Source organism: Nomascus leucogenys, chromosome 1a (assembly GCF_006542625.1).
Source record: "Nomascus leucogenys isolate Asia chromosome 1a, Asia_NLE_v1, whole genome shotgun sequence".
NCBI lineage: Eukaryota > Metazoa > Chordata > Mammalia > Primates > Hylobatidae > Nomascus > Nomascus leucogenys.
Window position 1 is genome coordinate 103361745 of NC_044381.1, and position 15552 is coordinate 103377296.

At 37.5% G+C, this 15552-nt stretch overlaps 1 protein-coding gene across 1 annotated transcript in view; it reads left to right on the forward strand.

The window, feature by feature from the left end:
• FANCM (FA complementation group M) overlaps positions 1–15552 on the forward strand; it is a 68829-nt gene that overhangs the window by 15013 nt on the left and 38264 nt on the right. The window contains exons 4-9 of the mRNA XM_003263747.3: positions 1210–1368; positions 3747–3878; positions 6278–6410; positions 7047–7172; positions 7727–7813; positions 11442–11626. Coding sequence (XP_003263795.1) covers positions 1210–1368; positions 3747–3878; positions 6278–6410; positions 7047–7172; positions 7727–7813; positions 11442–11626 — 822 coding nt within the window. The remainder of the gene's footprint in view (positions 1–1209; positions 1369–3746; positions 3879–6277; positions 6411–7046; positions 7173–7726; positions 7814–11441; positions 11627–15552) is intronic.

A 15552-nucleotide genomic window follows, 5' to 3' on the forward strand; every position in this document is an offset into this window, starting at 1 on the left:
TTAATCCCAGCACTTTAGGAGGCCAAGGTGGGCGGATCACGAGGTCAGGAGTTGGAGACCAGTTAGGCCAACATGGTGAAACCCCATCTGTACCGAAAATACGAAAATTAGCTGGGCGTGGTGACATAAGCCCGTAGTCTCAGCTATTCAAGAGGCTGAGGCAGGAGAATTGCTTGAACCTGGGAGTCGGAGGTTGCAATAACCTGAGATAGACTGCGCCATTGCACTGCAGCCTGGGTGACAGAGGGAGGTTCCATACCCCTCCCCACCAAAAAAAAAAAAACAAAAAAACAAAAAAACCAGGCGTGATGCCTCACACCTGTAATCCCAGCACTTTGGGAGGCCAAGGTGGGCGAATCACGAGGTCAGGAGTTCGAGACCAGCCTGGCCAACATGGTGAAACCTAATCTCTACTAAAAATACAAAAAATTAGCTGGGTGTAGTGGCAGGCGCCTGTAATCCCAGCTACTGGGGAGGCTGAGGCAGGAGAATCGTTTGAACCTGGGAGGTGGAGGTTGCAGTTAGCCGAGATCGTGCCACTGTGCTCCAGCCTGGGTGACAGAACGAGACTCTGTCTCAAAAAAAAAAAAAAAACAAAAAAAAACCCCACAAAAAACAACTTTTAATTTTTACATACTCTCGGCATCCTCTTTCTTTTTTTTTTCTTTTTAATTGTTAATTGCACTGTCAGTACCATAGTCTCCTGCTACAGAATACAACAGATTATATGTTTTTTCTCCAGTTTCCTAATTTTACAACGAAGTCTCTTCATAAGCTTTGGGTACGTGAAATTTAGTCCTGGAAATATATTCACATCATATATGTTGATTTAAATGGAAAATATTCTACTAATTTATCAATAATGGATTTAGTATTGCTAATCTGAAATTTCTGTCTGAGTCTTTATAAAGACTCTATTTGTAAAGTACCAAACTACATTTGAGGAACTTTTTGGACATTTACAAATATTCTTATTTCCCGGATGCTTGGCTTGAAGGTCTGTGTGGGGAAAAGATGTTTTGGAAGCACTTTTCACCTATTGTGCTAATTCTGAACTTTTTTTATAGGCTTATCTTCTTTCTTTTTTGTTATTTAATGGTACAAATTTCTGGTGCTTCTTTCAAAATTTTACTGCTATTTTATTTCTGTTAGTGACTTAAACTAAAAAATTTTAACAAGTAATTTATAATCATAATTGATTTCGCATAGGCTGTGCAACAAGTTATTACTAACCTGCTAATTGGGCAGATAGAGCTTCGTTCTGAAGATTCTCCAGATATTTTGGCATATTCTCATGAAAGAAAAGTTGAAAAGCTTATTGTTCCGCTTGGTGAAGAACTTGCAGCCATCCAAAAGACCTATATCCAGGTAAACCATTTTTATGACATTTAGGGATTTCATAAATAAACTGGTAATTGAATTATTTCAGCTAACAGGATTTGGATGTGATAATACAGTTATCTTAGTTTTATATAATTGATACGTTGAAAAAATTCTTTGAAGTTAAAATTTTTGGAATGAGCACTGTGTTTTGTATGTACTAGCAAACTATTATTGAAAGGGAAAATACAAAAGATAGGCCATTTGTGAAGCAAATAATAGCCTTACATGGTTTTGTATTTTTTTAAGTAAACCTTTTAACAGGAATATAGAACATGCACACACATACACACACACACAAACAGCAAAAGTAGACAAAGCATAAGTGTATCGCTCAGTGAATTTTCACAAAGTGCACACACTCGTAACATGAACACGTACTGAGATTCAGCGAGAAGTTTCTTTGTTTTCTTTTTGTTGTTTTTTGTTCAGCTCACTGCAGCTTCCACCTCTCTGGTTCAAGCAGTTCTCCTTAGCCTCCCAAGTAGCTGGGATTACAGGCGCATGCTACCACATCTGGCTAATTTTTATATTTTTGAATAGAGACAAGGTTTCGCCTTGTTGGCCAAGCTGGTCTTGAGCCCCTGCCCTCGAGTGATTTTCCTGCCTCGACCTCCCAAAGTGCTGGGATTACAGGTGTAAGCCGCCATGCACCCGGCCCCCAGAAGTTTCTTTGTAATGAAATATATTTTCACTATTGTCCTCCCTGATCCTTTATACAGCAGTGCTTTTCAACTGGAAATCACCTACCTGGCAACATTTGGCAATGACTTGACACATTTTCGGTTCTTAGAACAACAACAAAAAGGCAGGAGAGAAGGGGGAGGTAACAGGTTGAATGTGGAGTTATTATTGGCATCTAGTATATGGAGGCCAGGAAGCAGCTAAACATCCTACAACGGATAGGACAGCAACCCCACAACAAAGAATTATCTGGCTCAAATGTCAATATTATAGCTGTTGAGGACCTGCTTAGACAATTGTCATTTTCACTGGGAGAAATTTGTGATTAGCACATTGTTTTTCTATAGTTCATAATTAGTGTCAAGGTTGAACAACATGTTTTCACATTTTCATTGTCATGGATTAAAGATGGTTACAGGAATAGGTAACCAAAAAGTTATCTGTCACTTAATCTATAGTAAGCCTTTCTTAAAGAGACATTTTGTAGTAATACAGCTTTTTTGTTTTTAAATTATTTGCAACAAAATTGTAAGCATTATTGAGTTAAGATATGGCAAAGTCTTTTTGTAATCGTCTCTTTGATACTAGTGCATTTTTAATTGAACATCATTCCATTTATAATAATGTAAATATGATAATTCTTATAATCATATACAAATGTAATTTAATTTTGTTGGTATTTTTAGACTGCCTTATTAGGCAGTATGATCAGCAAAGTTGAAAGGGAGGAAAAAAAATGTATTAAACTAGCCATAATTTAGAAAATACAAATTAGGCAAAAATTTAAACAATTACATACTGCTGTAGTAGGTCTTCATCTATAGGTCTCCTTTTGTGCCATTAAGGTCTTTTCCGCCTCAGGACCTTTTTGTTTGCTGTCTCCTCTCTCTAGAATCCTGTGTCCTTAGCACCTCACATGGTAGACATACCTCATCATTCACATGTGAACTCAAATGTTCTCTTCTCAAAGAGAGTCTTTGTTCACTTTGATCCCTTTCCTCTCAAAGACTCTACAGCATTATTGTGTTTTAGATTCTTAAATGCATTTGTTATAATGAAAATGATCTACTTTCTTTGTTCGCTTCTTTATTCTTTGGTTCCCTCCATTGGAATGTAAACTATATGAGAGCAGTGACTTTATTTGTCTTAGCCACACTATCCCCAGCATTTAGAACAGTGTTGGTTACATAGTAGATGCTTAATAAATATTTGCTGAAAAAAATGAATCAGTGAGTAAAATTAAATATACTCAAGACATTTCAATTTATTCAGTACTTTACAAACTACTCTACAAATATCTGCTGAGGACCTAAGTGCCAAACTGGACTAGATACTGAGGATGTAACAGTGCAGAAATCAAAGGTCTTCTTTCATGGTACTTACACTTAGATTATAGTGCATGTAGGTTGAGGGAGAGAGGAGTTAAGAAATAAACAGATAAACAAATGTGTTGTTAAATTACAGTTGTATACAATAATTGCTCATGTTGATTTTTATATGGATATTATATGGGGATAGATGTCAAGTAGTTTTAAATGTTATCATTGCTGAGTTTACTTAAACATTCATTGTAAGACAAACTTTATTAAATATATCATTCCTATTTTAATATGTGAGAAAATGATTGTACTTGAAAAAGGACTTTAGAGCAAGCTTAAACTAGATTGCTTTTAAATTTGCAGATTTTGGAATCATTTGCTCATTCTTTGATTCAGAGGAATGTTTTGATGAGAAGGGATATCCCAAATCTAACAAAATATCAGATAATTCTGGCAAGAGATCAATTTAGGAAAAACCCATCTCCGAATATTGTGGTAGGTATTTTTAAATAAATTTTGATGACAGATTAAATTTTCACTCAAAGCCAAGATAAAACGTAGGGAATGATTTTTTTGGGTACCTATTAATTAGCTCATCAATAATTGAAAAATGAGGCCGAGCACAGTGGCTGATGCCTGTAATCCTAACAGTTTGGGAGGCCAAGGTGGGAGGATCACTTGAGCCCTGGAGTTCAGGACCAGCCTGGGCATCATAGTGAGGCCCTATCTCTACAAATGTAAAAGAAATAGCCAAGTGTGGTGGTATGTACCTACTCAGGAGCCTGAGGCAGGGTAGGATTGCTTGAGCCTGGGTGGTCGAGGCTGTAGTGAGCTGTGATTGCAGCATTGCATTCTAGCCTAGGTGACAGAGTTAGACCTGTCTCAAAAAAAAAAAATCAGAAATGTTTATATAGTTTATAAAAGCATGAAAAAAAATCTGGCAAGAATACAATGTAATGATTTGAATTAAGATAAATTTTACCTTTTAAGTTTTTCTTTTCTTTTCTTTTTTTTTTTTTTGAGACAGAATCTCGCTCTATTGCCCAAGCCGGTGTGCAGTGGCGTGACCTTGGCTCACTGTAACCTCCGCCTCTCAGGTTCAAGCAACTCTCATGCCTCAGCCTCCCTAGTAGCTACGACTACAGGCACGCATCACCACACCTGGCTAGTTTTTGCATTTCTAGTAGAGAGAGGGTTTCACCATGTTGGCCAGGCTGATCTCGACCTCCTGACCTCAGGTGATCTGCCTGTCTCGGCCTCCCAGAGTGTAATCCCAAAGATTACAGACGTGAGCCACAGTGCCCGACCTTTCTTTTTAACTTTTAAGGAAGAATTTGTCTTTTAGTACATTTATTTTGTAAAGTCTCAACGCCATGAGAAGGTAGATTGTAACTGAATTTTAGACACAGAACGTTTATTCTTACTCTCAATACCAGAGTTTGAAGGAAGCATCACAGCACGCTTCTTATTTCTAACCTGCAGTGGAAAAAAATAAATGGATACAAAAATATCTATCAAACTAGGTCCAAAGTCAGAGAAGACACTCACAAACACAAATAAGGGCACCGAGTCATTCTTTGAACTGATAGGGAATGCCTGTGCAAAAGAACAGAGACAGCTGAATTAAAGCATGTGGGAGACAGTGAGCAGACCAATTTGGCTGAGGATTTGGAAACCGGATATGATCATATAGGTTGTACTACGTGAGAGTAGCTTTAAGTATTATCCCACGAAACTGGATATGATCATATAGGCTGTGACTACATGAGAGTAACTTTAACTATTATACCACGAAATGTGGTCTTTATCATATAGTATCTGGGGAAGCACTAAAGGAATCTTTTCTGTAAAATTATAGTATATTATTATTTAAAACTTTAATATGTTTTGATTTCTGCTAGGAAATAGTAAATCTAAACCTGTTGAACTAGATCTTAGCTGGAACTGGTGAGAGGTAATTAGGGTACCATTTTAGGGCATTTATTAGGATCCTGGAATATTTAAAATGATTAACATTGATGTTAAGTGCTACTAAAAATGTTAGAAAACAGTAGTCTTCATCTCAAAGGAAAATAATCAGAATATGTTCTCCATGCTCTCCTTAAAAACTAGCTTATCAGATAGATACACATACCATGTACTTCCATAAAGGAATGTGTCCTTCATTTTTCCATGAGAGTAGTGGTTCAAAGCACAAGGCCTCTGAGCCAAAATTCCTGGGTCTAAATAGTGGTCCTGCTACTTAACGGTTGTATGAGCTTTTTCATCTATAAAATGAGCGTAACAATGGTATCTACCTGCCAGATACTAAGATTAAGTGAATTGTACAGGTAATGTGTTTAGAATAGTTTCTGGGGCTCAGTGTCAGATATTTTCACAGGACATATATTTGGTATTAAAGGTTGGCATTGAAACAGTATGATTAAATATTTGTACTTTTGCCTGTAGCATTCATGAGGATAGGCCATATCTAACTTGTTTCCCATTTCCATTGTATCTAGCTGAGTGCTTGACATGTAGCAGATGCTTACTATATAGTTTTGAAAGAACAAATCTATCTATATACTGCCCATTAATTCACCTGTAAAGAAAAACAGTATATGTTTTTTTCTCCTTTACTTATTCTTTTTAAAATGTAAGTTTCCTGTTTAATTAAAGAAAAAAAATAAAGGGGCAGATTTTACATACAAAATACATTGGTACCTTTCCATAGCAACATCCTATGAGATGACATTTAATAACCAATCAGTTATAGCAGTGTAGAAGGGAATGATGATTATGATCACTTGGATTATATTATAAATGTTACAGTGACTATGGCCTGACAACTTGGGCATGGAGCATGTATGTTCATTTACTTCTCTGGTTAAATTTGACATATGCTGTTTTTCTAGGGAATACAACAAGGCATAATCGAGGGAGAGTTTGCTATTTGTATTAGTTTATATCATGGTTATGAATTATTGCAGCAAATGGGAATGAGATCATTATATTTCTTCCTTTGTGGAATTATGGATGGAACTAAAGGTAAATTATATCAAATTATTTAAAGAAATAATGATGTATTATTTTGGCTAAAGACATATTGAAGGGCTGGGCACAGTGGCTCATGCCTGTAATCCCAGCACTTTGGGAATCCGAGGTGGGTGGATCACTTGAGGTCAGGAGTTCAAGACCAGCCTGGCCAACATGGTGAAACCCCGTCTCTAATAAAAATACAAAAATTAGCCAGATATGATCGTGCACGCCTGTAATCCCAGCTACTCAGGAGACTGAGGCGGGAGAATCGCTTGAACCTGAGAGGTGGAGGTTGCCTTGAGTCAAGATCATGCTGCTGCACTTCCGCCTGGGCAACAGAGCGAGACTGTCTAAAACCAAGAAAAGGCATATTAAAGAGTTTGGATTACTTAAAAATGGTTTACTTTGAAAAGCATTGTAATAATTAACAAATGGCCGTGTTTCTTTGTTTTTAATAAATTCCTGGAGAAAAGGAAACCATTCATTAATACATATATGAATGTAGAACTGCAAAAAGTTTCTGGTTTTCATGTTTACACTTGAAAACTTTACATTCGTTGCTAAAGTTTAATTTGTTTTTAATAAATAATACATTTTATCAGTTTTATTATTATTTATTTGAAAACCTTTTCTTAATTTCTGAAGGAATGACACGGTCAAAAAATGAACTTGGCCGAAATGAAGACTTCATGAAACTCTATAATCATCTAGAGTGTATGTTTGCACATACACGTAGTACTTCAGCAAATGGTATTTCTGCTATCCAACAAGGTCTGGTTTTTCTTTTAAAATTATGTATTGTGTTGTGTTTCTTAATCACAGTTAATTTTGAAATTTTGCTCCTTTGATGCAAATGTCTACAATTATTTATATTTTGTAGCAACAGATATGTTAAATGTGTAAATATTTCATTTTTAAAGTTAAGATTAATATATATTCAAGTTTAAAGTTTATATGCTTTAAACAATGTTTAAACTTCTTTAAACAATTTTCCAAACTGTAAACATATAACAGATGTTAGTAGTTGTTAATGGTACTGAAAATTCTCAGAACTATCAAAACCTGATTTATAGTTTAATATTTATTTTTGCTTTCTTTGCTGCTGATTCCTGTTTAGGTTGTCTCAGAATGAAATTTTTATGAAAGGTCAAAGTTCATTTTACAGTAAGACTTATGTGCTACCTAGATGTTACCTCTGGTTTAAATTTTTAAAAAATTAAAAAAAATCCAACATATGCATTGGAAAAGATAACTTTAATATACATTAGTATAATTGAATATGGAAAAAAATAGAAAACATTTTTGATATTTTTGTTTTGTTTCAGGAGATAAAAATAAAAAATTTGTTTATAGTCATCCAAAGTTAAAGAAATTAGAAGAAGTTGTAATTGAACACTTCAAGTCGTGGAATGGTAGGTCATATTTAGTAGCTTTAAGGCAAGACAAAGTTATTGCAAGAGGTAAAACTTTACTTATGGCCGGGTGCGGTGGTTCACGCCTGTAATCCCAGCACTTTGGGAGGCCGAGGATCACGGGAGGTCAGGAGTTCAAGACCAGCCTGACCAACATGGTGAAACCCCGTCTCTACTAAAAATGCAAAAATTAGGCGGGCATGGTGGCACATGCCTGAAATCCCAGCTACTTGGGAGGCTGAAGTAGGAGAATCGCTTGAACCTGGGGGGGTGAAGGTTGCAGTGAGCTGAGATTGTGCCATTGCACTCCAGCCTGGGCTACAAGAGCAAAACTCGAAATAAATAATCTCGAAAATAAAACAAAGAAAAAACTTCAACTTATTAGTTTGTTCTAACATTTCTTATGGAGAAGGTGGGCTTTTAATTACTCTGGATAATGAATACTAAAAAGTCATGAGAAATTTTGGAAGGGTTAGGGCAAGGGTGGTGGTGGGAATGTTAAGAATAAAGTACTATATAATTTAGCTTGGGGTAATATAAGGGAAGTGGACAGTAAAACAATATATAGTGCAGTAGAAGAGTAAAGTAAAGTAGATTAGGAGAGAGAGTTATAGAGGAGTGCTGTTTTATATAGGATGGTTATAGAAGGCTTCTCTGTAGAGGGATATTTAAAGTGAGGCTGGAGATAAGGGAGGAACCCTTGTGAGTTTTGGAGGTTGGGGAGAGAATTCCAAGCAGTAAAAATAGCAGATTCAAAGGCCTTGAGGTGGCAGTAGCGTGCTTGGTATGATTAAACAGACCAGTGTGGTTAGATTGAGGCTACAAGTATGACTGAGCCTACAAGTGGTATAGATGAGAGGTATCCAGATAATATCAGACTTTAGTTTTTAATTTCCGAATATTTGTGCTTTGCAAAACGAAACAGAGGTATTTGTAGCAGTGGAATGACGTGACATTTTAAGGATCACTCTGGTAGTTTTGTGGAGCATAGACATTGATAACTTAGAAAACTATTATGATAGTCTTGGATGATGACACATAATGGTGGTGTGCATCAAGGCAAGTGGTCAAGGTGCTGGGAAATAGATTCTAGATATATGTTCTAATTGGAGCCAACTTATTTATTGTATTTGTTGATGGATTAGACGTATGGTATAAGAAAAAAAGGAATTGGCCGGGTACAGTGGCTCACGCCTGTAATCCCAGCACTGTGAGAGGCCGAGGCGGGCAGATCACGAGGTCAAGAGATCAGGACCATCCTGGCCAACATGGTGAAACCCTGTCTCTACTAAAAATACAAAAATTAGCTGAGTGTGGTGGTGTGTGCCTATAGTCTCAGCTACTCGGGAGGCTGAAGCAGGAGAATCTCTTGAACATGGGAGACGGAGGTTGTGGTAAGCCAAGATTGCACCACTGCACTGCAGCCTGGCAAAAGAGTAAGACTCCGTCTCAAAAAAAAAGGAAAAAAGGAATCATATGGCTGGGTATATACGTTTATGTGTACATGTTTGCAAATGATTACATGAGCAAAGTGAAAAATGAAGAATAGAGATAAGTATGTGAGGTAATATGTATGTTAATTAGCTTGATTTAGCCATTTCACAATGTATATAGACATCTCAAAACATATTGTACAACATATATACAACTTTTATTTGTCAATTAAAAAAAGAATAATGAAAGAGCAAACATGTTAAGATGTTTTTGAGACACCTAAATGTCAAGTAGGCATTAGATAAGCAAATCTGGATCTCAGAAGAATGGTTGATGCTGTTTTTACATATTTACATATATGTGAATACATTTTGGAGTTATCAGCATAAAGGTAATATTTAAAGTTTCAAGAATAGATGTGATTATCAGGACAACAGTTTAGAGATATAGAGAGGAGGGTCCAGAATGGAATCCTGAAGAATATCAACAGTTAGAGTTTGGAGGAAAAAAAGCCACTAAGGAGCTTGGGGAGGAAACTGGACAAGTAAGGTGTCAGAGAAGCTGAAGAAAGAGACTATTTCAGAAGGAAAGAGTAAAGTGTGTTAAACTAAAAAGTGTCCATTGAACTTGGCAGTATGGAAGTTATTGATGATTTTGCTGGAAGGAGCTTTAGTGGGATGAGGGTAAAAAGGCAGGCTGTGACAGATTGAAGGAGATGTAGGTTTAGTGATGAAAGTAGCAATTCATTCAGGAGCCGGTCACATACAGAGACTTGATGCTTGATGCAATGATGATTCAAAAGGGTTTGTTTAGAATAATTTTATTTGGAACAGCTGCTTCTTCAAGTCCTACGTGTTGTTTTTGTATTGTAAATTAACTTTATATTTAATAAGTCATTTATTCCTTAGAGGAGTTGTGAAGATTAAATGAGTTAACATACATAAAATGCTTAGTGCGGTCCTTGGAACACATATGATGATTAAGATAATAAAAATCAGTAGAGGCTGGATGTGGTGGCTCGTGCCTGTAATCCCAGCACTTTGGGAGGCTGAGGTGGGCAGATCTCTTCAGTCCAGGAGTTTGAGACCAGCCTGGGCAACATGGCAAAACCCCGTCTCTACGGAAAAATTTTAAAATGTAGCTGGGCATGGTGGCATGAGCTTGTAGTCCCAACTACTCAGAGCATGTGGTGGGAGGATCACCTGAGCCCAAGAGGTCGAAGCTGTAGTGAGCCGCGATGGTGCCACTGCATTCCAGCCTAGGTGACCAAACATGACCTTGTCTCAAAATAAAAACAAACAACCAAAAACCCCACACAGTATGCAATAATTAACCAATTACTGTATGTGCAAAACTATATACTGTTTCATTTATACATCAATCCATATTAGATATGAAGAAACTAAAGCTTAAAGAGCTTAAATAACTACGATGATCACCAGTCACCCAGAGAATTAATTTGTGCGCAGCCACAAAGATCATGTTCCTATTAGTGCATTCTACTGCTCGCCACCCCCCTACCTCACCCGCTCCCCCAGCACAGACATATCGGGAGCAGCTTTGGAATTCACTGTAGAGTATATTCGGTAGTTGTCTTTGGAGAATTTGAAAGTATAGTAGATACGAGGACAGAATGCATGGCTTGGATTAAGGCATTTCCTTTAGTGAACAGAAAGGAAAGGGAAGACTTACGAAATTAGGGGGAGCTGCATAGTTCTGTGCTTCTGGCGATCTTAGAAGGTAAAGGGAAATGATAGCCATTATGCCTGAATTGAAGGACTAGTCAAAAGTGATTCAGGTAATTTATATTTGATTTGTTTAGGATTTTATTTTATGACAGCCAATGATAAATAATAAGCTAAGATTATTAAAATTAATAGAGAATATAGTTTTAAAAAAGTAAGATTTCAAGGTGTTTGAAATTATTTATTTATTTGTATGTTTGTTTATTAGAGACTGGGTCTTGCTATGTTATGTTGCCCAGGCTGGTCTTGAACTCCTGGGCTCGAGAGATTTCCCCATCTCAGCCTACCTAGTAGCTGGGACTATAGGTGTGTGCCACCACGTCCAGCTAAATTATTTTTTTGAAAGAATTATCATTTGTTAGCATAACACTTTGAGGTTTGTCTTTTGAACTAGTTCTTGTCTAAATGCTTTGTAAAAAGTTGTAATTAAAGTTTTTATATATATATAGCTGAAAACACTTCTGAAAAGAAACGTGATGAGACCCGAGTTATGATCTTCTCTTCATTTCGAGATAGTGTTCAAGAAATTGCAGAAATGCTTTCACAGCATCAGCCAATTATTAGAGTAATGACTTTTGTTGGCCATGCCTCAGGGAAAAGCACGAAGGGTTTTACCCAGAAGGAGCAACTGGAGGTAATTATTTTTGGAACTGATGAAAATAAAAATAAGATTGATTAGCTTTGCACTTGTTCTTTTTTTGTTAGTTTTAACTCACTGGTCAATTAGCTACTTAAAAGGAATTTTATAGTAAACATGTAAGTAAAAATAAGCATATTTTGAAAGATGATAACAAATGTTTTATGTGGTTTTGGAACTTTTTTTTTTTGAAGTAATATAAAGTGTAAAAGTTAAGCAGAAAAGCTCTGGAATTATATTACCTGGATTGGAATCCTGACTCTACCACTTAAAAGTTTCTTTACTTCTTCCCCCGTTTTCCTTATCTGTAAACATACATCATAGAGTTGTTGTAAGCATTAAAAGAGATCTTATTGTAGAGCAACCAATAAATGTTTATTGTTTATGTTAAGTCACTTTAATAATTTATTCTAAACAAATAATTAGCCTGTCTCTTTTTATTTATTTAAAAATCTTATTTTAAAAGTGGGCTATTTAAGGTAGCCTCATGCTCTGAATAAGAGGACATTCAGTTTTCTAAGTGTTGTGATATTTTGAGGGAAATTTTACGTTATTGATTTTTATAAAATCTATGCAGCTTTTTATAAATTAACTGTGTAAGTCTATACTTGAGTAGTGACTGACAAATAGATATCTCTTTAATTTCTAATTAATTTTGACAGATCTTTTTTTGATTCTGCAGACATTAGTAGATGAGGTTTTTTTTTTGTTTTGTTTTGTTTGTTTTGTTTTAGATGGAATCTTACTCTGTTGCCCAAGCTGGAGTGCAGTGGGGTGATCTCAGCTCACTGCAGCCTCCGCCTCCCAGGTTCAGGCAATTCTCCTGCCTTAGCCTCCAGAGAGCTGGGATTACAGGCACCCAAACCTGGCAAATTTTTGTATTTTTTAGTAGAGATGGGATTTCACCATCTTGGCCAGGGTGGTCTCAAACTTCTGACCTCTGGTGATCTGCCCGCCTCAGCCTCCCAAAATGCTGATACTACAGGCATGAGCCACCTCGCCCAGCCGGGAGGTGGTCTTCTTTTTTTTTTTTTTCTTTTTTAAATTTTGAAATGGAGTCTTGCTCTGTCTCCCAGGCTGGAGTGCAGTGGCCCGATCTCGGGTCACTGAAACCTCTGCCTCCTGGGTTCAAGTGATTCTCCTGCCTCAGCCTCCTGAGTAGCTGGGACTACAGGTACCCACCACCACGCCCAGCCAATTTTTTTTTTTTTTTTTTTTTTTTTTTTTTGAGATGGAGTCCTGCTCTGTAGCCCAGACTGGAGTGCAGTGGCACGATCTTGGCTCACTGCAAGCTCTACCTCCTGCGTTCACGCCATTCTCCTGCCTCAGCCTCCCGAGTAGCTGGGACTACAGGCGCCCACCACCACGCCCGGCTAATTTTTTATATTTTTAGTAGAGATGGGGTTTCACTGTGTTAGCCAGGATGGCCACTATCTCCTGACCTTGTGATCCGCCTGCCTCGGCTTCCCAAAGTGCTGGGATTACAGGCGTGAGCCACCGCGCCTGGCCCCAGCTAATTTTTTTTGTATTTTTAGTAGAGACAGGGTTTCACCATGTTGGTCAGGTATTCTTTTTTTTTGTTTTTGAGATGGAATCTTGCTCTGTTGCTGAGGCTGGAGTGCAGTGGCACGATCTTGGCTCACTGCATGCTCCGCCTTCCGGGTTCACGCCATTCTTCTGCCTCAGCCTCCCCAGTAGCTGGGACTATGGTGCCCACCACGCCCAGCTAATTTTTTGTATATTTAGTTGAGATGGGGTTTCACCGTGTTAGCCAGGATGGTCTCGATCTCCTGACCTCATGATCTGCCCGCCTCGGCCTCCCAAAGTGCTGGGATTACAGGCGTGAGCCATGGTCAGGTATTCTTTAAATACCTTTTATACCTGCCCTCACTACACCAAGAAGTCTGTTTAAGCTGACTGGATATGGTGGGGAGTGCCTTCCTGAATCTGAAAATAATACCTTTGCCCATCATGAAGTCAGATTATACATGTTTTTAAGGCATCTAGTTGGTGATTACTACTCTTAACATATATGTATGAATGAAAAATGAATTGGACTTTTGCTGTGGAGGTCAAGCATTTTCATTATTTGAAATACCCGTAGTACCCAATCTGATCTCTGATCAATTTCAGTGTTACCTAAAGTCATTATTTCCTGAGCTAGTCAGGCACCGTAAGAACCTTATTGATTTTACTGACTTTATTATTTACTCATTTATATCAATAATATTTTAATGTATGCCAAAGTAAAAACTTTTTTTTATTACTCCTATATGTAATTGCTTTCATAACAGCTGTTTTATTTTGAAACGAGCTTGCGGGCAAATAATTGTACATTGTCCATTTATTTAGAAACACGATATTAAGTCAGAAGAAACTGGGGGGGGGCAGATCCTTTAGGGCCCTATATGTCATTTCCATTTTAATGACTTTCTCTTTTACTCTGAGATGAGAAGTTCTTGGAGAGTTTGGGGCAGAGGATGGTCTTAGCTCGATTTATATTTTAAAAGAATCAGCCAGACACTGTGGCTCATGCCTGTAATCACAGCACTTTGGGAGGCTAAGTTAGGCAGTTTGCTTGAGGCCAGGAGTTCGAGACCAACTAGGGCAACATGGTGAAACCTTATCTCTACCAAAAATACAAAAATTAGCTGGATGTGGTGGCATGCTCCTGTAGCTTCAGCTACATGGGAGGCTGAGGAGGGAGGATGCTTGAGCCCAGAGGTTGAAGCTGCAGTGAGCCAAGATCACACCACTGCACCTCAGCCTGGGGAACACAGTGAGACTCTGTCTCAAAAAAATAAGAAAAAAAGGAATCATGCTGGTTATTGTCTGAAGAATAAACTGTAGGGGCTAAGGGTGGAAGTGGAGAGACCGGTTGGGAGACTTGTAACAATTTAAGCTGAAGATGATGGTGACTTGGACTAGGGTGGTAATAAGGAAGGTGGTGAGAAGTGGTTAAGTTCTGGATGTATTTTGCAGGTCAAGCTGACAGGGTATATTGACAAATTAGAGTGGGATATGAGATAAAGGCATATGAAGTCTGACTGTAGGATGACTCCAAGGTTTTTGGCCTGAGCAGCTGAAAGGAGCTGGTATTAACTAAGATGGATAAGACTGCAGGAAAGGCCAGGTGTGGTGGCTCACGCCTGTATTCCTAACAATTTGGGAGGCCAAGGCAGGTGGATCATTTGAGGTCAGGAGTTTGAGACCAGCCTGGCCAACATGGTGAAACCCTGTCTCTACTAAAAATACAAAAATTAGCCAGGCATGGTGGCGGGTGCCTATAATCTCATCTACTTGGGAGGCTGAGGCAGGAGAATTAGGGAATATCAGGAGCTTGGTTTTAGATGAGTTAACTTTGACATGCCTCTCAGATTAATGCTTTTCAAACTATTGAAACTGGTAGAGGACCAGTTTTATTTCCCCTGCTACATGACATACTGATACTTTTGAACAATATAATAAAAATTAATTACTAGAAAGTAAAATGAATGAAAAATAAAGTTCTGGTCCAATACTGAAAATATTACTAGAGTCAGCCAACAAAATTAGTTTGTCAAGTGTCTAAACCCGTACTTTCAGTTATTGTACTTATGTTGTTGTCAGCTAGTAATAAACAGTTTTTGGACAGGCACCAGTAATAAACAGTTCATGGAGCACACTTTCAGTAGCAGTCTTTTAAACATCAAGCAGAGATATTGGATAAACAATTGAATATATGTCTTGAGTTTGTGGAAAGGGTTCATGGAATTGTATATTCAATGACAAATTAATATCAATCTTAAGCATGGAAGAAACAGTTTAGTTTATACATGTTAACTAAGAAGAAAATTGACATTCTTTATTAATCTGTTAATTATATTAAGAAAAAATGTATCTAGCACTGTGGCCTTTTTTTTCTTTTTCTGGGCAAAAAGGAC